The sequence below is a fragment of the Eleutherodactylus coqui genome, chromosome 8 (assembly GCF_035609145.1).
Source record: "Eleutherodactylus coqui strain aEleCoq1 chromosome 8, aEleCoq1.hap1, whole genome shotgun sequence".
Taxonomy (NCBI): domain Eukaryota; kingdom Metazoa; phylum Chordata; class Amphibia; order Anura; family Eleutherodactylidae; genus Eleutherodactylus; species Eleutherodactylus coqui.
In genome coordinates this window covers 180,837,283-180,859,936 of record NC_089844.1, presented here as the reverse complement: position 1 = coordinate 180,859,936, position 22,654 = coordinate 180,837,283, and the positions used below count along the sequence as shown (strand labels likewise).

General features: G+C 43.4%; 1 protein-coding gene across 1 annotated transcript; it reads left to right on the top strand.

Moving 5' to 3' along the window:
• Positions 1-17,768: 17,768 nt before the first annotated feature.
• LOC136578049 (olfactory receptor 2B6-like) lies at positions 17,769-18,704 on the top strand. Its single transcript, XM_066577958.1, has one exon. The coding sequence runs from the start codon at positions 17,769-17,771 to the stop codon at positions 18,702-18,704; it is 936 nt and encodes a 311-aa protein (XP_066434055.1).
• Positions 18,705-22,654: the final 3,950 nt, after the last annotated feature.

The window sequence follows — 22,654 nt, the reverse complement described above, 5'->3', positions numbered from 1 at the left end:
TTGAAACTTGCACCTGAACCAATTTTTATTTTAACTGGGCTGCCTACAGGCCTAGTTACAAATTAAGCCACATTAACCAAAGCGATTAATGGGTTTCACCTGCCCTCTTGGTTGGGCATGGGCAATTTTTCTGAGGTACATTAGTACTGTTGGTACACCAATTTTTTTTGGCCCTCGCCTACAGTGTAATCCTAGTAATTTTTATGGGCTTCGCCTGCACTCATATTACAGCAAGGTGTGTGGGGTTGGCCTACACTTTTGCTACATAAACATAAACGTAACTGGGGCCTTGTCTATACTGCAACTACTGAAATGTGAAAGAGACTGTTATCTCCCTAAACTGCTGCAACGGGAATGTTACTGTGGCCTGTCTTGACTGCTACTACTACTGAAATGGAACTAATACTGTGCTCCCCCTATACTGCTGCTTCGGAATTGTTACTGGGGCCTGTCTGGACTGCTACTACTACTGAAATGGAACTAATACTGTGCTCCCCCTATAATGCTGCTTGTGATATGTTACTGGGGCCTGTCCCTAATGCTACCGCTGAAATGTTACTAATTCTGGGCTCTACCTATACCGCTGCTAATGCTATGTCACTGGGGTGTGGAAATGGAGGCTTTCCAAAGATATGATGGTGGTGAGGCCATTTCCCACCAACGCGGTTACTGTTAAGGTGCATATAACTACGGACACGTGGAGAGGACACGTAGTGCCTCAAAAACATCCCCCTCCTCCTCCAACAATGAAAACATTCTTGGCAAATACCTTTGCATTGGTCCGTCTGGTGGCAGTCCAAGAATTTCACCTTTACCGACACAACAAGAGAGCCTCCCACCATCCCCCCGCCACGGCCCACTTAATCCTGGCCACATTCCGAAAACCAAGTAAATAAAACTGCGCTACTAGGTCCGCAGTCGCCACCACATTCCCACCAACGCGGTTACTGTTAAGGTACATATTACCAGTCTGACTGGGGCATGCACTGTGGACCGAAGCACACCTGTATTGTATGTGACGTTAGCTCTGCTGAGCAGGGCACTGCAATGGGATACATTTATGTACCGCTGGTCGCTTCCTGGTACCCACCCATGCTGTGGGTCCACAGGGAATTCACATTAGGGATTTGTACCTGCCAGTGTCTATGTATTAAAAACCCTGGTCAGACTGGGGCATGCAGTGTGGGACAAAGACCACTTGCATTTAATCGGACGTTACCTCAGCTGTGATAGGCAATGCAATGGGATACATTTATGTACCGCCGGTGGCTTCCTGGGACCCACCCATGCTGTCGGTCCACACGGAGTTGTAACTGCATGTGTCCACTTCTAAAGAACCCCAGTCTGACTGGGGCATGCAGTGTGGGCCGAAGCCCACCTGCATTAAACCTGACGTTACCTCAGCTATGCTGGGCACTGCAATGGGATTTATTTATGTACCGCCGGTGGGTTCCAGGGAGCCACCTATGCTGTGGGTCCACAGGGACTTCACAATAGGGAGTTGTACCTGCCTGTGTCTACTTATAAAAAACCCCTGTGTGACTGGGGCATGCAGTGTGGGCCGAAGCCCACCTGCATTTAATCTGACGTTAGCTCTGCTGTCCAGGGCACTGCAATGGGATACATTTATGTACCGCCGGTGGGTTCCAGGGAGCCACCCATGCTGTGGGTGCACACGGAATTCCCATTGCGGAGTTGTACCTGCCTGTGACTATTTATAAAAAACCCTGGTCTGACTGGGGCATGCAGACACCTTGACAGAAGGAATAGTGTGTGGCACATGGGTTCCCCATTGCTATGCCCACGTGTGCAGCTCCTGATGGAGGTGGCACAGGATTGGATTTCTCATTGCTTCTGTACAGCATTGTGGGCTATCGCCCCGCCCCTTTTAAAGAGGGTCGCTGCCTGGCCGTGTCAACCCTCTGCAGTGTGTGCCTGCGGTTCCTCCTCATGGCAGACGCACTTATAAATAGACATGAGGGTGGTGTGGCTATGAGGCCACCGTGTGGCATGAGTGCAGCTGAAGGCTGCGCAGGGACACTTTGGTGTGCGCTGTGGACACTGGGTAGTGCCGGGGGGGGGGGGGGGGGGGTTGGGCAGCATGTAACCCAGGAGAAGTGGCAGCGGAATGTCATGCAGGCAGAGATTGTCCTTTGTTGGAGGTAGTGTGGTGCTTAGCTAATGGTATGCCTTGCTAATGAGAGTTTTTCAGAAGTAAAAATTGTTGGGAGGGGGGGCACTCTTGCCGCTATTGTGGCTTAATAGTGGGACCTGGGAACTTGAGATGAATCCCAACATGTAGCCCCTCGCCTGCCCTATCCGTTTCTGTGTCGTTCCCATCACTTTCTTGAATTTCCCAGATTTTCACAAATGAAAACCTTAGCGAGCATCGGCGATATACAAAAATGCTCGGGTCGCCCATTGAATTCAATGGGGTTCATTACTCGAAACGAACCCTCGAGCATCGCGAGCATTTTGGTGCTCGCTCATCTCTAGGTAAATTGCCTTCTACCTCAGTGGAGTTTTTGCCTTTCTCTGGATTAACATGGGCAAAGGGGGGTGGTAGGTGTTGGTGGAAACAGACAACTGGATAAACATTTGTCTTTTTTCAGCCCGGCATAGTATATTACTATGTTATTGGGTAAAGTATGTTTTGAACAAATTACATTAAAATGTGTTCATTAGTCTGATAGTTATAGTTGATTTTTCTGGGCCTCAAGCCAGTGGGACACCCTGTCCCATTCCAGGAGATTTTATTCTGCTAGTTAAGGATTATCACAATTCTGTTGATACTGAGAGAGTTAAAGGAGTTGGCATGTTCATTATGCATAGCACTGTACAGCCATTTTTTATTTAATGGTTTGCACGGGACTTATTATATCAATTTCTAATTATGTACCAGAGGATACCTTTTACCCCAGGGGTAAATATTGCAAAATGTGGAATATTGTAGCACCCATAAACAATTCTATAAAAGGTCTCAAGAAAAAATGAGAATCATTCTATTATTTTATGATTCATACTACTCTGCTTTGAAGGTGAGTTTTCTTATTTAATATTTTTACTTAACATAATTGGATTCTATTCAGTGAAAGCATTGATGGATATTTCTGCATTGATGCAGCTGTGATTGTTGTTGCATAATTTTTGTTTGTCTCACAATGCAAACACAGCACGGGGAATACAATATGCAATGCGGGGGAAACTCTAGTAGTTCCACATCGAAAACCACATGTAAGACATAGTGATTTTGAGGCAGATTTGTTTATGGTGGATTTTTATTCCATCTGTAAATATAAGTACCGTGCATAACAATCCCTTTAGTCTGGCAGTCACTGACATGAACCAAACTGTAATCCCATAAGGCAAAATAATTCTAAGAGCTGTCTGATAAAATCTCTGTAAAGTCTAAACAGTAAAACCTTTTCAAAACTCTTAAAAAAATATTTTCTTTTAGTACATCTTGATTGGAAAAGGCCTAGAAATTTTTTCATGTGAAACTTTTTATACTTATTATATTATAATGTTCTCTCCTTTCCTCGTTCCTTTGTCTATATATATATATATATATATATATATATATATATATATATATATGAACAGCATGCAGAGCAAAAATGAAAACCTGTGCTGGTCATGTGGTAATGGTATGCAAGCAGTATCATGTAATGTCTGGTTGTAATTAAGGTTGCTCAGCAAGCCGGGCATCCATATTGGTAAAGGTACTGACATTAAAGCTAGCACCATGCATACACCACACCGTAGTCATCACATAGAATCTGCACAAAGTGCAACACAAATCAGGAGTTACAATGCATCTGAAACTTCCATTAGCTATATAGTGCATTGTCACCTTCAATAATATGAAAAATGCTTAAAATAGAAATGTATATCATAGTAAACAAGGGGAAAACTATATATATATATATATATATATATATATATATATATATATATATATATATATATAGTGTATACTATGATATACATTTCTATTTTAAGCATTTTTCATATTATTGAAGGTGACAATACACTATATAGCTAATGGAAGTTTCAGATGCATTGCAACTCCTGATTTGTGTTGCACTTTGTGCAGATTCTATGTGATGACTACGGTGTGGTGTATGCATGGTGCTAGCTTTAATGTCAGTACCTTTACCAATATGGATGCCCGGCTTGCTGAGCAACCTTAATTACAACCGGACATTACATGATACTGCTTGCATACCATTACCACATGACCAACACAGGTTTTCATTTTTGCTCTGCATGCTGTTCATTATCTGCAATCTGCCTCCCGACCATACTGTGCATTCTTGGCCACCTTTGCTAAGTCCCATACAGTTGTCAGGAAGACAGATGTGTATCCGCATTGCCATACAAAGGTTTGGCTTTGAGCTATGCGTGGTACCTAGGGAATCCTGGTTTTCACATTTAGTGTATGGGATACCAGCCTTGCTACAGGGTTCCTTAGCCACTGCACAGTCACAATTTTGTTGCTGCTGACACTACACTGGGTTTAGGTGCGGTGCCTGTAAGTCTGAACAGGAACATGCAGAGAAAACAAGCTGAAGTCAGACTGGCAGCACAGGTGCATTAATGTGGTCCAAGCCAAAGGTCAGGTAGCAAACAGCCGAGTTTAAAATACAGAACAGAGTTCAGGGTGCACAGAAATCAGAATGGTCAATAAACAGGTAAGCATTAGAGATGAGCGAGCGTACTCGTCCGAGCTTGATGCTCGTTCGAGTATTAGGGTACTCGAGATGCTCGTTACTCGAGACGAGCACCACGCGGTGTTCGAGTCACTTCCATTTTCTTCCCAGAAAAGTTTGCGCCGTTTTCTGGCCAATAGAAACACAGGGAAGGCATTATAACTTCCTCCTGTGAAGTTCCAGCCCTATCCCACCCCCCTGCAGTGAGTGGCTGGGGAGATCAGGTGACACCCGAGTATCTAAACTGGGGCCGCCCGCGGCTCGCCACAGATGCATGCTGAGAGACATTAGGGAAAGTGCTGTCCTGCTGTAGCTGCTATAGGGAGAGTGTTAGGCTGTTATCTTCGTCTTCAAGAACCCCAACGGTCCTTCTTAGGGCCACATCTGACCGTGTGCAGTACTGTTGAGGCTGCTTTTAGCAGTTTTGCACATTTTTTTTTTTTGTATATCGTGCGTGCAGACCATAGCGTCCTCAGTCTGCAGTCATTTTACTGAGTATAGAGGCAGTACTGGTGAGGCAGGGACAGTAGTACAGGGAAAGAGATATATGGGCTATATAGGCAGTGGGCTTTTTCAAAAAAATTGGGAAAAAAAATCTTTGGCCTGCCTGTGACCGTGTTCAGTTTACTGCGTGTCTGCTGGGGGTAGTAGTCGCTCATTAATACCCAGCCTTGCACATAATTTTTTCTGGCTGCACTGTGCTTTCAATAACCACAGTCATCCTCCAACAGGGAAATCCATATACAGGCTATATAGGCAGTGGGCTTTTTCCCAAAAATTGGAAAAAAATACTATATTTGGGCTGCCTATGACCGTCTTCAGTTTACTGCGTGTCTGCTGGGGGTAGTAGTCGCTCATTATTACCCAGCTAAGCGTTACAGCAGACTTGCGCATAATTGTTTCCTGGCTCTGCTGTGTCCGTTACATGATTGCCATCATACCGCCAGAGGGAAAGAGTATACATATATATGCTGCATACGGTGTCTGTCTGGTTTTTCACCTCACCATTTTAAAAAATTGAAGCAAAATACTTAAGGCCTACCACTGGCCCTTGGCCACTTGACTGGTTCTTCGCTGTGAATTCCAGTAAATTCCAGTAGCTCAGTCATACGCACCTAGGTCTCACTACAGGCTTGCGCATAATTGTTTCCTGGCTCTGCTGTGCCCGTTACATGATCGCCGTCATCCCGCCAGAGGGAAGGAGTATACATATATACGCTGCATACGGTGTCTGTCTGGTTTTTCACCTCACCATTTTAAAAAATTGAAGCAAAATACTTAAGGCCTACCACTGGCCTTTGGCCACTTGACTGGTTCTGCCCTGTGAATTCCAGCAGCTCAGTCATACGCACCTAGGTCTGACTACAGGCTTCCGCGTAATTGTTTCCTGGCTCTTTTGTGTCCATTACATGATCCTCCTATACTGTGCTCCCTCTATACTGCTGCTAGTGATATGTTACTGGGGCCTGTCTAGACTGCTACTACTACTGAAATGGAACTAATACTGTGCTCCCCCTATACTGCTGCTTTGGAATTGTTACCGGGGCCTGTCTTGACTGCTACTATTACTGAAATGGGCGGTTGGGCAGCATGTTACCCAGGAGAAGGGGCAGCGGAGTGTCATGCAGGCAGTGATTGTGCTTTGTTGGAGGTAGTGTGGTGCTTAGCTAAGGTATGCCTTGCTAATGAGGGTTTTTCAGAAGTAAAAATTGTTGGTGGGGGGCCCACTCTTGCCGCTATGGACCTGGGAACTTGAGATGCAGCCCAACATGTAGCCCCTCGCCTGCCCTATCCGTCTCTGTGTCGTTCCCATCACTTTCCTGAATTTCCCAGATTTTCACAAATGAAATCTTTAGCGGAGCATAGGTCCCATACAAAAATGCTCGGGTCGCCCATTGACTTCAATGGGGTTCGTTACTCGAAACGAACCCTCAAGCATCGCGGGAAGTTCGACTCGTAACGAGCACCCGAGCATTTTGGTGCTCGCTCATCTCTAGTAAGCATCAGAACCAGGAAAAAATAAATTGCGGATTTCTCACAATGGCTAAGGAGACCAATTACTCTGGCATCCTCCATGAGGGGAGAATTCCTAATATAGCATGTCATTGCTGGTGCTTGGTGGTGGATGGGATTATGGAGTGTGCACTGGTCCATTATGATGTGGGACAGCAAACTTTTAACTCTTTTGCAACGTCCCAGAGTTCTGTTTAATTATTAACCTATAGAATCATAGAATGATAGAGTTGGAAGCCACCTCCAGGATCATCGGGTCCAACACCCTGCTCACTGCTGGATTCACTAAATATCCCCAGACAGATGTTTGTCCAGCCTCTGTTTAAAGACTTGAATTAAAGGAGAAATCACCACTTTCCATGGCAACCTGTTCCACTCATTGATCAACCTCACTGTCAGAAAGTTTTTTCTAATGTCTAATTTGTGTCTCGTCCCTTTCATTTTCATTCCATTGTTTATAGTCTTTCCTTGTGAAAATGAGAATAGGGCAGGTCGTTCAGATATTTGTAGACAGCTATTCTTTTTTGCAAGCTAAACATTCCCAGATCCTTTAACCATTCCTCATAGGACATGATTTGAAGACCGCTCACCATCTTGGTAACTCTTTTCTGAACTTGCTCCAGTTTGTCTGTGTCTTTTTAAATTGGGTTGCCCAGACCTGGACACAGTGTTTCAGATGAGGTCTGACCATGGAAAAGTAGAGGGGGATAATGACCTCACATGTTCTAGCCTCAATGCTTCTCTTAATACATCCCAGAATTGTGCTTGCCTTTTTTGCTGCTGCATCACACTGTTGAATCATGTTCAGTCTCAGATCTATTAGTATACCTAAGTCCTTTTCACATGTGCTGCTGCTTAGCCCAATTCCTTCCATTCTGTATATGCTTTTTTCATTTTTATTGTTTCAATGTAGGACAATGCATTTCTCCTTGTTAAATACCATTCTGTTAGTCGCCGCCCACAACTCAAGCTTTCTAGGCCTTTTTGAATACTCTTTATGAAGTTTTAACTATCCCTCCTAGCTTTGTGTCGTCCGCAAATTTGATCAGTTTCCCCCCAATTCCCTCCTCCAGATCATTTATAAAAATGTTGAACAACACTGTGCCCAGAACAAAGCCTTGTGGTACCTTACTTGATACATTCTTCCAAATGTACAGACATTTATGACCACTCCGAGTATGATCACTCATCCAGTTGTGAATCCATCTAACAGTTGCCTTGTCAATCCCATATATGGTCATTTTTCAATAAGTATGGTATGAGATACTTTGTTAAATGCTTTACTAAAGTGAAGATATAGTAAATCTACCGCATTTCCCTGATCAGCCCAGTCAGTGATTCTGTCATAGAAGGAAATTAGATTTGTCTGGCATGACTCGTTTATTAGAAAACCCATGCTGGCTCTGGTTAATTCTCCATTCTCATCCAAGTGCTTACATTTATGCAGTCTAATAATTTGTTCAAAGATCTTTCCCGGTATACAAGTCAGGCTCACAGGCCTATAGTTTCCTGGATCTACCTTCTTCCCTGTTTTGAAGACAGGAACAACATTTGCCTATTTCCAATTTTCAAAGATTATGGTGATTGAGTCAGCAATGCTTTCACTAGTATCCTAGGGAGTAATTCATCTGGACCTGGAGATTTGAACTCATTTGTGTTAGCTAAATGACCTTTTACATGGGACAATTATTGTTACGATCGTTAAAGCCCTGTGCTCCTACGGGATTTTGACCACTGATTGTCCTGTGTAAAAGCATGCAGAAACTGAATGACTGGACAAGAATCCAGTCCAGTCGTTCAGATTTTGAGCTTCCTTAAAACTGAACGACCATCGTTCAGTGTAAACAGCAGTCGTTAGGTACTGAACAACTGCTGCTTACTGGGAATGGAGAGGAGTGGGGGAAAAGCGGGGAGAGAACACACCTCCAGCCACCCTGCCTCTCTACTGGCACGCTGTAAGCGATTCAGCAATACTCACTCCTGGGAAACAGCACAGGAGCGAGTATACACGGGGACGAGTGTCGGACATTATTTACCCGATACTCGTCCCGTGTAAAAGGGCCCTAAGTGTTCCCTCACCATCTCTTTCTCTGCTTATAGACAGTCTGCATTCTTTTATTCCCCCAATAGCACAGGGAAGAGCAGTTGATGTTACATTTACTTTCTGAAAGAAAAGAGATACAAAATAGGAATTTAAAAGTTTGGTCTTCTAAACATCATTCTTAACTAATTCACCATTTACATCTTGTAAGCATCCAATAGCATATTTGACATTTCTTTTGCTTTTGGCATACCCCCAAAATCATTTTTTATTGCTTTTAGCCTCTTTTTCAAGACTCAATTCATTATTAGCTTTAGCTGTTCTGACACTTGCCACACAGTTTCTGCAGACCACTTTATATTCTTCTTTAGATATTTCCCCCTCTTCCTTCCATTTGATATACATATTTTTCTTCCTTTTTAACATGTGTGTAAGTTCTGTGTTCATCCATCATGATCTCTTAAAATGCTTATCATTCTTTCTTTTAGGGATTGTTAACAATTATGCTTGGAGAATCTCATTTCACAATATTTCCCCACCTTCTTAGACATTTCTGTCATTAAGGACATGCAGCCATTAAAGCCTTCCTTCCCACTTTCTGAGTCTTTTCTGAAACTTAACCTTGAGATCTAATTATTCTCATATCTTCCTCCCCTTGTTATTTAAAATTGAAGAATAGCATGATCATTGCCTTTTAAGATCCCAGCCACCCTTAAAGGGGTTGTCCCGCGGCAGCAAGTGGGTCCATACACTTCTGTATGGCCATAATAATGCACTTTGTAATGTACATTGTGCATTAATTATGAGCCATACAGAAGTTATAAAAAGTTTTTCACTTACCTGCTCCGCTGCTGGCGTCCTCGTCTCCATGGAGCCCGCCTAATTTTCGCCGTCTAAAATGGTCGAATGGCCAAATTAGACGCGCTTGCGCAGTCCGGGTCTTCTTCTTTCTTCAATGGGGCTCCGTATAGCTCCGTGTAGCTGCGCCCCGTCACGTGCCGATTCCAGCCAATCAGGAGGCTGGAATCGGCAATGGACCGCACAGAAGAGCTGCGGTCCACGGAGGAAGAGGATCCTGGCGGCCATCTTCAGCCGGTAAGTATAGAAGTCACCGGAGCGCGGGGAGTAAGGTAAGCGCTGAGCGTTTTTTTTTTTACGTCCCTGCATCGGGGTTGTCTCGCGCCGAACGGGGGGGGGGGTTGAAAAAAAACAAAAAACCGTTTCGGCGCGGGACAACCCCTTTAATTCCTCAACCATTTCCTCCCTGTTGGTAAGAATTAGGTGCAAGATAGCGGATCCCCTTGTTTTCTCTTCTACCTTTTAGAAGATAAAATTATTAGCAAGAGCAGGTAAGAATTTGTTGGATCCATTACTATTGCTTGAGAGAGATTCCCAACAAATGTCTGGATAGTTAAACTCTCCCATGATCACTATGCCATGCTTTTTTGAGAGCTTGGCCATCTGACGTAGGAAGCATATTTTTTGACGTAGACAAGCATATATTTTGCTTGTCCAGGCGGCCTGCAGTAAATGCCTTACTGTTGTTCTCTCCTTTTAGTCTGACCCAAACAGTTTCTACAGAACTGGCATGCTCTGAAGCTTTAATCTCAGTGGAGATGCATGTTTTCCTAACTTACAATGCAATGCCTCCTGCTCTTTTTTTAGGTCTATTTCTAATAAGTAAGTTGTATCCTTCAAGCCTTGTTTTCCAATCATGTATATCATTCAACCAAGTTTTCGTGATGTCTATTACATCATATTTCTTTTTCTGTGTTAGCGGCTCCAATTCCCCTTGTTTGTCTCCCATGCTCTGTGCATTTTTGTACAAACATTTTAGTTTGCAATTGGAGTCTCTTGCTCCTCTACGTTCCTTTTGAATTTTTGGTCTATGTTCTTTCTTTCCTCTGATAATAGCAAGGTTACAAATGCATTATTTAGCTGTATATTTTTACCTTGACTTTAATTTCCCTTTCCATATTGTTGTAGTTTAAAGCTCTCCTGATGAGAGTAGCAGGGCTCCTGATAAATATATGATTACTAGAGATGAGCGAGCACACTCGTCCGAGCTTCATACTCGTTCGAGCATTAAGGTACTCGAGATGCTCGTTACTCGAGACGAACACCACGCGGTACTCGAGTCAATTGTATTTCCTTCCTCGCATGTTTAGCGCCATTTTCTAGCCAATAGACATGCCGGGAAGGTATTACCACTTCCTGCTGTGACGTGCCAGCCCTATCCCACCCCCCAGCAGTGAGTGGCTGGCGAGATCACGTGACCGACGAGTACTTAAAGCGGTCCCGCCCGCGGCTCGCCTCAGACGCATGCTGGCAGAGGTTAGGGAAAGTGCTGCTGCTGATATAGGGAAAGTGTTACTGTAGGATCCTGTCTTCAAGAACCCCAACAGACCTTCTTAGGGCTACATCTGACCGTGTGCATTATACTTGTGGCTGGCTGGGAGTAGTAGTGCATCCATTTTTGTATTACGCATCTAGGCCTGTTCGCAGCCTTTCAGTAATAGTTTTTTCAGGCTGCAGTGCCGTACAATCCCACTCTCACCGTGAAACAGCACTCAAATATTTCCTATCCAGCTGCGAACAACTTCATTTATACCGTTCTGTGTCTGCAGTGAATTAGACACAGAGTGTTGGGGCACAGCCACTTCTATGGAAAAAGTTATATACACTATACAGTCTGTATCCTCTGTGCAAAAACCCCAAAGCTCCTTCGTTGGGCTACATCTGACCATGTGCATTAGAGTTGTGGCTGGCTGGGAGCAGTAGTGCATCCATTTTTGTATTATGCATCTTGGCCTGTTCACAGCCTTTCAGTAATAGTTTTTTCAAGCTGCAGTGCCGTACAATCCCACTCTCACCATGAAACAGCACTCAAATATTTCCTAGCCTGCTGTGAACGACTTCATTTATACCATTCTGTGTCTGCAGTGAATTAGACACAGAGTGTTGGGGCACAGCCACTTCTATGGAAAAAGTTATATACACTATACAGTCTGTATCCTCTGTGCAAAAACCCCAAAGCTCCTTCGTTGAGCTACATCTGACCATGTGCATTAGAGTTGTGGCTGGCTGGGAGCAGTAGTGCATCCATTTTTGTATTATGCATCTTGGCCTGTTCACAGCCTTTCAGTAATAGTTTTTTCAAGCTGCAGTGCCGTACAATCCCGCTCTCACCATGAAACAGCACTCAAATATTTCCTAGCCTGCTGTGAACGACCTTGTTTATACCGTTCTGTGTCTGCAGTGAATTAAACAGAGTGTTGGGGCATAGCCACTTCTGTAGGGGAAGTTATATACACTATATAGTCCTCTAAGTCCTCCATGCAAAAACCCCAAAGCTCCTTCTCAGGGCTACATCTGACCGTGTGCATTATACTTGTGGCCTGCTGGGAGTTGTAGTGCATCCATTTTTGTATTACGCATCTTGGCCTGTTAGCAGCCTGTCAGTAATAGCGTTCTCACGCTGCTGTGCCGTACAACCAGCTCTCACCGTGAAACTGCACTCAAATATTTCCTAGCCTACTGCGAACGACTTTGTTTATACCGTTCTGTGTCTGCAGTGCATTAGACAGAGGTCTCACCGCTAAACAGTACTGTAATATTACCTGGGCCCCTGCAAAGTATTTCAGCTCTGCCGCTGTGCAGAGCGTCTCACAATACCCTTTCCTTGGTCGGGTTGAGATTGCCGCAGTTACCAGCACTATCCGCTGGCTTTAGAGGCTTCTCCCACTCCACACAGCCTCTATTATCTGCAAGTCTCTGCGAGCAGTAAGTTACCCCTAGGTATCAGCGCAAGACAGCGGGTTACTTTTTCAAGTCACAGCATAGAGCCTCCGCTATCTACAAGTCTCTGTATGCGGTGAATTAAGCCACAGTTGGCAGTGCTGTACAGTGGGGTAATTTATTTGGGCCGTGCTCTATTCTTAATCCGCCATAATGAGGAGTGGGGGTAAGGGTCGAGGACACGGACGTCCAAGTGAGGGTGTGGGCACAGGCCGAGTTCCTGGTCATGGTGAATCACAGCCAGCTGCTGCGGGATTAGGAGAGAGGCAAGTTTCTTGGGTCCCCAGCTTCATATCACAATTTATGGGTCCGCATGTCAGACCTTTATTACAAACAGAGCAGTGTGAGCAGGTCCTGTTGTGGATGGCAGAAAATGCGTCCAGTAATGTATTTACCACCCAGTCTTCTACGCAGTCCACTACTCACGGCCTAGAGACTGCAAATCTGAATCGTTTGGCTGCTGCTCCCGCTTCCTCCCAGCCTCCTTACTCCATGAAAATGACATATTCTGAGCAGGCAGACTCCCAGGAACTGTTTTTGGGTCCCTGCCATGAGTGGGGAAAAACTATTTCCTCTCTCACCTAAGGAGCTTGTCCTGACCGATGCCCAACCTTTGGAAAGTTCCCGGAGTCCGGGTGATGAGGCTGAGGACTTCCGACAACTGTCTCAAGAGCTTTTTGTGGGTGAGGAGGAGGATGATGATGAGACAAAGTTGTCGCTTGATAGCCAGACCACCCTCATGTCTATATCTTAGCTGGTTTTGGAGGAGGAGGAGGGGGAAGAGACAGCTTGGCACACTGCAGAGGGTACCCATGCTGCTTGCCTCTCATCTATTCAGTGTGTATGGGCTGTAGAGGAGGAGGAGGATCCTGAAAGTCATCTTCCTAGTGAGGACAGCGATGTGTTGCGTACTGGTACCCTGGCACACATGGCTGACTTCATGTTAGGCTGTCTTTCTCGTGACTCTCGCGTTAGACGCATTCTGGCCAATACGGATTACTGGGTGTACATCCTTTTCGACCCATAGTATAAGGAGAACCTTTCCACTCTCATTCCCGGAGAGGAAAGGGGTACGAGAGTGATGCAATACCACAGGGCCCTGGTGGAAAAAGTGATGCAAAACTTCCCATCTAACAGCGCTAGTGGCAGAAGGTTACACTACAGCAACAAATTAATATGAAGCTCACACAAAAACCAGAGGAACTGACACCTATTAATGGAGGATATTGGTGAATTGAGTGGTTTAAGCGATAAAATCCACAAATATGTCCTAGGTTTTACAAGTTGGAGACTAATTAGTCATACACAAAATTAGCTTATCCATGGTCCACCTTTACACTATATAAACCCCCTCCTCCTGTAAGAAAGGGACAAGCCATATTACCAAATTAGGCATTATACCATGATGGGAGGTTACCCTATCGCTTAATAACCAGTAATCGGCATAACTTTCCCAGAAGTGGGATGTTGGAAAATAATTGAGCTTGCTCCACTAATATACATCAGGGTGGTCTACTGATTGGAGTTTTTTCTTCTCATGCATTGGATGGGGGAATAACATCATCACATAGTCCTGGAGGGCTGCAAATGTTTGTTTGTTTGTTTGGTGTGCCCTATGGGTTGTATTTTAATGAATTACAATAAAATTTAGTTTTAATTATTTAATCTATACTGTGAAAGGTACTAATGGGCTCCTCAGCCCATTAGTAGCTAACTAGCTTCATTTCATGTAGTTAGAGAACAGCAGGGGGTATATTATTTAAATACATCCCTTTTGTTCTGCTGAGGGCAGCAGGATACATACAATGTTATCAGTGCTGCCTTGGAGAACACAGCATGTTGTCCTTTTCTGGGAGACTAGCTCTTACATTGAATTGGAAAGGGTTAAAATGCAAGCAAACATTTGAACATGGTGATATTATGCTAGTAAAAGTAATTCCCCAAGCTTGGAGCGCTATTGCAAGGAAGAGTAGGCAAAGATTGCCAAGTTTAGATGTGCCATGCTGATAGACAACTACCCAAAAAGACTGAATGCTAGCATAATGTCAAATGCCAGAAAGATGTGTAGATGTAAGCAGCACCCTGTGGAACTTTTTTCAAAGAATCTTCAAGTAGTCTTCATATGGTAAAAAATCCAAATGACATCTTTACTGATTAAAAGACTACATCCATTTAAAGGAGCTTGCGACTTTTCGTCCTACGCAGAGGACTTTGTCAAGCATGAGGATGAAACGTCGCAATATCCTTTAAATGGATGGAGTCTTTTAATCAGTAAAGATGTCATTTGGATTTTTTACCATATGAAGACTACTTGAAGATTCTTTGAAAAAAGTTCCACAGGGTGCTGCTTACATCTACATATCTTTCTGGCATTTAAAAGGACCCTGAAAGTCCGGTTCTAATGGTGAGCATGCACCTTTAAGCTTTTGCCTATTGTATATGTCTCCCCTACTATTGTAGAGACCTGGTGTTCTGTTGAGACCTTATAATCATTTATAATGTCAAATGCTACAATCAACAGAGTATTAGTTTTAGGGCTCCCACCCACTTGTGTTTTTTTAAAGCGGTGTTAACGCTGCATTTTTTTAACGTGAAGGCAAATGGGACTTTCTACTGTTAAAAACTCATCGCACAAAATTTGCAAAGCACTTACTTGTGATGCGTTTTTAACATTAGAAAGTCCCATTGACATTTGTGTTAAAGGGGTTGTCCCGCGCCGAAACAGGTTTTTTTTTTTTTTCAACAGCCCCCCCGTTCGGCGCGAGACAACCCCGATGCAGGGGTTAAAAAAGAAAACCGGACAGTGCTTACCTGAATCCCCGCGCTCCGGTGACTTCTTACTTACCGGTTGAAGATGGCCGCCGGGATCTTCTACCTCGGTGGACCGCAGCTCTTCTGTGCGGTCCATTGCCGATTCCAGCCTCCTGATTGGCTGGAATCGGCACGTGACAGGGCGGAGCTACCAGGAGCCGCTCTCCGGCACGAGCGGCCCCATTCAGAAAAGAAGAAGACCCGGACTGCGCAAGCGCGTCTAATCTGGCGATTAGACGCTGAAAATTAGACGGCACCATGGAGACGAGGACGCTAGCAACGGAACAGGTAAGTGAATAACTTCTGATAACTTCTGTATGGCTCATAATTAATGCACAATGTACATTACAAAGTGCATTAATATGGCCATACAGAAGTGTATAGACCCACTTGCTTTCGCGGGACAACCCCTTTAAGTAAACACAGCGTTAAAATAACACAAGTGGGGAGTAGCCCTCTGGGTGTGCATATTAATGCAACAACATTACTATTATTTTCTTTTTGCCCTAAAAGATTTTAATGATTTTTTAAATGGAATTGTACAGATAATAGGCCGCATTGAAGGTATGCATATAACTGTCAGATCTTTTAATATGATAAAATATGCCATGTAACAAGGCTGTGTAGACTTTTTTTATATCCACTGTAGATATGGTTGCTAAACCAAGCTTTCTATACAAATACGGTGACAGAGTCAAGCTTGTTACATAGATTTGGTAAGACAACTAAGCTTGCTATATATATACAATAATAGAACCAAGCTTAGAACTGTTCTTACTATATAGATACAATACAGCATAAGAGTCAATATTGCTATATAGATAAGGTACTAAAACTAAGCTTATGTTAGCCATAGAACAAACACAAATGGCATTGAATGCACCCCACTGGCTATAATGTATATATAAATTTTGTACAACATTATTATTATTCTTACATTGCTGTTGTATGTCTACCTTTGCTTGCATGTGATTCGTAGGTGCAAATGTGTGTTTAAATGCATCTTAAGATATTGTGCACCTAATTTAGCCATTTTAGCCATAATTAAACAAGAATTTTATATAAAAAATTATACTTTGGCTAAAAAATTGCATGAAGATGCCAGTGTCTATGATGTGCTAAGTAGTATTTTGACAATATGCCAGGTGTCTTCTTTAACCCCTTAAGGACATGGCCTATTTTGGGCTTAAGGACGCAACGATTTTTGGTGGATTTTCTTCTCCACTTTTCAAAAGTCATAACTTTTTTATTATTCCGTCAACGCGGCCATATAAGGACTTGTTTTTTGCGTGGTGAACTGTGTAAAATTTTATTATTTTTTTTTATGATAGCAGGGAGAAAAAAGCGCATCAATTCTGCCATAGATTTTTAATTTTTTTTTACAGCGTTAATCATGCAGCATAAATGATACAATACATTTTTTCTGCGTGTCGGTACGGTTACAACGATACCAAAATTCTTACTTTTTTTAGGTTTTTCCACTTTTCTGCAATAAAACCCCTTTTTTGGAAATCTTTTTTTTTCTAAATCGCTGCATTCAAAGTCCTGTAACGTTTCAATTTTTTTATGTACTGAGATCTATGAGGGCTTTTTTTTTGCGAGACGAGCTGTAGGTTTTATTGGTACCATTTGGGGTACATACAGCTTTTTTGATCACTTTTTATTGCGTTTTTAGGGAGGCAAAATGCTTACATTTTTTTTTAACGCTTTTTTCCGTGCACAGTCAAAAGCATGTGCAACTTATTGTAAGTGGCGTTACAGACGCAACAATACCAAATATGTAGGATTTAATTTTTTTTTACCTTATACAGCGATCACAGGCTATAGTAGTACAGGACGCCAGTGACGTCATAGAGGGAGCGCGCTCCCGCTGTAAACCCTTCCCATGCTACGATCTACAGGGAAGGGGTTAACAGCGGGAGCGCGCTCCCTCTGTGATGTCAGTGGCGCTGTTGCGGCGAGAGGCCGGCTATGACTATCAGCCGGCTCATGCTGCGGGATAACGCGAGATCATAAGTGATCTCGTGCTATCCCTAGGACGTAAGTTTACGCCCTGTTGTGGAAAGTACCCGTCTGCCAGGATGTAAACTTACACCCTGGAGCGGGAAGGGGTTAAGAAAATAAATGGGCACGGGTGTTTTATATAAGTTCATTATTTGTTATTTTGAAATTTATTTCAAATGTCAAAACTGAAAATTCTTGTGGCTTTTAGAGGCAGAAAATGTCCAAAAACCCAGACAATGGAAAAGTTAGACCATTATGTTGTTTAATGAAAAACAGGCAAAGAATGAGTTATGTCTTCTTTAAAGAAAAAAAAAAAAACTAACCTGAAGGTTAATATATTTTCAGACAAAGCCACATTATCCAAAGCGGTTACCAAGTCCTTTTTTTAAATGATTTGGAAAAATGAAACAATACGCAGAGAATTTGTTCTTCTTGGACTTTCCAGTGACCCAAAGACACAAGTTGCACTTTTCATTGTCTTTACATCAGCGTATATAATTATTTTGATTGGAAACTTTCTCATCATTGTTCTAGTCCTGACAGATGCCAGCCTTCACACTCCTATGTATTTCTTTCTTTCCAATCTGTCTTTTCTGGATCTGTGTTTTTCTACTACAACTATACCAAGAACATTGAAGGATTTATTGTCAGTAAATAAAGTCATCTCTTATGGTGAATGTGTAGCACAAATGTACATTGGCCAGTCTTTAGGATTATGTGAATGTGCTCTGCTTGCTGTTATGGCCTATGATCGTTATGTGGCTATATGTTTTCCACTCCATTACACCATCATTATCAGTAAGATGGTCTGTATTAGACTGGCAGTCGTTACATGGATGAGTGGATTCCTTCTGTGTGTTTTCCTTGTAACTCTTACTTTTAATGTTGACCTATGCGGACACAACAAAATAAATCACTTTTTATGTGAAGTGACAGAAGTATTGTCACTGGGGTGTAGGAACATTATACTTGTTGAATTATTCATTTTTATTGCTTGTTTAATTTTTCTCCTGATTCCTGTAACCTTTATTGTAACATCTTATGTTAATATCATTGTAAATATCTTAAAAATTGCATCATCATCCGGGAGGAGGAAGGCTTTCTCCACATGCAGCTCTCATATGATGGTTGTGACAATTGCTTATGGATCCGCAATGGCTTCCTACATGAAACCTAGATCGAGTTCCCTACCTGGCAATGATAAAGTGCTTGCTGTTTTTTATCTAATTGTCGCACCGATGTTAAATCCCATGATTTACACACTGAGAAACAATGATGTGAAAGCTGCTTTTCTAAAACTGATTAAAAAAATAAAAGTTTTCTAATACTATTGTGTCTGTAAATAATATTTTATGTGTATGCTATTACTAGTATTATACATAATTTGTAGGTGGTTTTTGGGGATTTCCTAACAGTTGATCGGTGGGGGTCGCACCTTAGGGATCACCGCTGTTCAGCTTATCCTCCAGTCCACTTTGAGTGCAGTAAAGCCAGATGTTGGTATCAGTAGTCTGAGCTGGATGGCATAAACCTGACATAAGGCAATTCAGCAATATGATAGACAGACCGTTAATCCTTATTGTTATGACCAGCGAGTGTGGACCCACTGTGCTAACCAACCAGTTTGGCTTTGGGCTAAACCTAGGGGCATTATTTTGCTGGTTCCCTAGTACGCACCCTTTAACCCCTGTACAGGGATCTGGCCTCCACTGCAGGAAACCAAGAAGGCCGCTACCTCCTGGAGTAGTCCCAGGTCCAAGGTCGGTGCACAGTAGATCAATATCAGAATAGCTTTCAGGGAACTGGAGACAAACAACATCAATACTCTAGCAAGGAGGTGTTCCCCAGGCCAGCTTAAATAGGAGAGTAATCACAATTAACCCTACAGCTGGGCTGAGAGCCTGAAGAATGATCAACTCCTGCAGGGATGATAGAAAGCATACAACACTGCAGAGAATTAACTCTAGCACTGCTAATATATATATAATATGAATGTCTGTCTGTCTCTCGGTTTGTCCTTTATGCATTACTACACCATTCATCCGATCGCCATGAAACTTTGGGAAGTTGTTAAGTACACTCCTGTGAAGGTTTCTGGCATAGTACATCTATCCTACGATAGGTGGCACGCGTGCGAGCATCGTCAACAGTTATGCCCCCCAGACATAGATTGACCAATCGATTTCCATCTCAAGCATGAAAGAAAAATGCATTACGAGTTTCAGAGACACACGAGCAACGGGATGCGTGTTCAACTACAAAATGATACATCCGCTGAACGCTTCACAAAACAATTGCTGGATATTGGGAATGGGAAGATGGCAATCGACAGATCTACACAATGCATCACATTGCCCACAAACTTTGGTAAGATGACATCAACCAAAGACAAATTGATTCAAAAGGTTTTCCCAAATATCGCACAGAATTACAAAACTCATCAGTGGCTCAGTGCACGTGCTATATTAGCAGCTACAAAGGTATAATGAAAGCTGTGATGTGATTTGTTGCTATTTCTTATACTGCTGAGGTGTACTGAAACTTGTGCTGTGATTTGTTGCTATTTCCTATAGTGCTGAGGTAACATGAAAGTGTTAAGTGTGCTGCTGAAACATGTACTACTGTGCTTCCAGCAGCACAGCATTCTCAAGGGTAATTGATTGAGCTGGCTGGGTGTGGTACTTCCTGCTAGCCAATCTCCTGGGTCTGTGCTCATGTATAAACCCAGCTCCTGGTCAGTATCTGTCTGGTGTTCAGGGTAAGCAGTCATGAATCCTTGTCTGTTGCAAGCTTGCTGTGTGATCTGTGTCTTGCTGGTTCATGTCCTTTTGTACATTTATATTCTCTCAGTTTTGTGTCAGCTTGCTGTATGACCTGTGATCTGTGCCCTGTCCTGTTGTAGCGTGCTGTGTGAACTGTTTCCGGTTCTGCTGGACTCCTGGTTAGTGTAGGGACTAGCAGTATAACCAGGAGCCGTAAAGTGGCCTGCTAACTTTCATGATTTGTACAAAATGTCAACCAATACCAGGTATTTATATTCAGCTTATCATCTGCTATTAGTGTTTGCATTGTGGCTGCTGTGTGCTATGCATTCTGGCTCTGTGTGTCCTGTTGCTCAGTTCCTGTCATGTGGCATGTGAATGCGTCCTGTTCTGGTGCGTGACTCCTAGGATCAGCTAGGGCCCAGATCCGAAGACCGCTGGGCTGCCCTTATTGGGGCAATGTCCCCGCTTAGGTAGGGCCATGCCAACCTCTCGGTAGCACAGTTTCAGTTGCTAGAAATCTGTGTGAAACTCGTGTGCTTACGCAGACCTTCTATGTCACGATTGTGTGGGCCCCTTGCTTAGTTTGCCCACACGGTTGTAACAGAAAGCTTCGCTGTGATTGGTTGCTAATCCTTATACTGCTGAGGTAACATGAAAGCTGTGCTGTGATTGGTTGCTATTTCTTATACTGCTGAGGTAACATGAAAGCTGCGCTGTAATTGGTTGCCACTTCTTATACTGCTGAGGTAACATGAAAGCTGTGCTGTGATTAGTTGCTATTTCTTATACTGCTGAGGTAACATGAAAGCTGTGATTGATTGCTATATATTATACTGCTGAGGTAACATGAATGCTGCGCTGTGATTTGTTGCTATTTCTTATAGTGCTCAGGTCACATGAAAGCTGCGCTGTGATTGGTTGTGATTTCTAATACCTCTGAGGTATAATGAAAGCTGCACTATGATTGGTTACTATTTCTTATACAGCTGAGGTAAAATGAAAGCTGTGATTGGTGGCTATTCCTTATACTGCTGAGGTAACATGAAAGCTGTGCTGTGATTGGTTGCCACATCTTATACTACTGAGGTTATATGAATGCTGTGCTGTAATTGGTTGCTATTTCTTATACTGCTGAAGTAACATGAAAGCTGTGCTGTGACTGGTTGCTATATATTATACTGCTGAGGTAAAATGAATGCTGCGCTGTGATTGGTTGCTAATTTTATACTGCTCAGGTCACATGAAAGCTGCGCTGTGATTGGTTGTTATTTCTTATACCTCTGAGGTAAAATGAAAGCTGCACTGTGATTGGTTACTATTTCTTATACTGCTGAGGTAAAATGAAAGCTGTGATTGGTGGCTATTCCATATACTGTGGAGGTAACATGAAAGCTGCGATGTGATTGGTTGCTATTTCTTATACTGCTGAGGTATACTGAAACCTGTGCTGTGATTCATTGCTATTTCCTATAGTGCTGAGGTAACATGAAAGCTTCGCTGTGATTGGTTGCTATTCTTTATACTGCTGAGGTAAAATAAAAGCTGTTAGAGATAAACGAGCACCAAAATGATCGGGTGCTCTCTGCTTGAGTCGAACTTTTCGTAATGCTCGAGAGTTCGTTTCGAGTAATGAACCCCATTGAAGTCAAGGGGGACTTGAGCATTTTTGTATGGGACCGATGCTCCGCATAGCTGATGACTTGTCAAGCACCAGAAAACATCAGAAAGTGATGGAAACACCACAGAAACGGATAAGGAAGGGCAGGGGCAGCATGCATGGCTGCATCTGAGGCTCCCAGGTCCCACTATTAAGCAAAAATGGGGGCAAGAGTCTGGCAGTCACCCCCCCTAACAATTTACTTTGGACAAATCTTCATTAGCAAGGCACATGCGCTGGCACATCTTAGCTAAGCACCACACTACCTGGAACCAAGGACAATCACAGCCTGTGGGTGACACTGCTGCCTCTTCTTCTGGGTTACATGCTGGCATTGCAGTCCAACCCTTCCGCATGACTCTGCGTCCACAACGCACACAAAAGTTTCCCTGCACAGCGCTCAGCTGCCCTCATGCCACACGCTCGCTTCATAGCCACACCACCCTAAGTGCGTACTGGATGGGGAGGAACCGGAGACACATATTGCAGAAGGTTGGCAAGGCCAGGCAGTGACCCTCTTTGAAAATGATAGCCCACAATGCTGTGGAGAATTGATGATGAATTGACGTTCGATCATCATTCCAATCCCGTGCCACCTCCGTCACAAAATTGTCAGGAGCCACAAACATGGGCATAAAGGGGACTTAGGTGCCAGCACTTCGACACATCTTTACAATGCAGCAATATTCTGTGTGGGAAGCACGTGAGCGGGCCCAGGATCAGACTCGGTCCTAGCCGCCACCTTGTGTGACCCAAGGTGCCGCGAGTTACATAGCAATGGAAAATCAATGTGTCCCCACACAATTCACTCTGTGTAGGTGTCAAATAGCTCAACCCCGCAATGGTAAGTCTT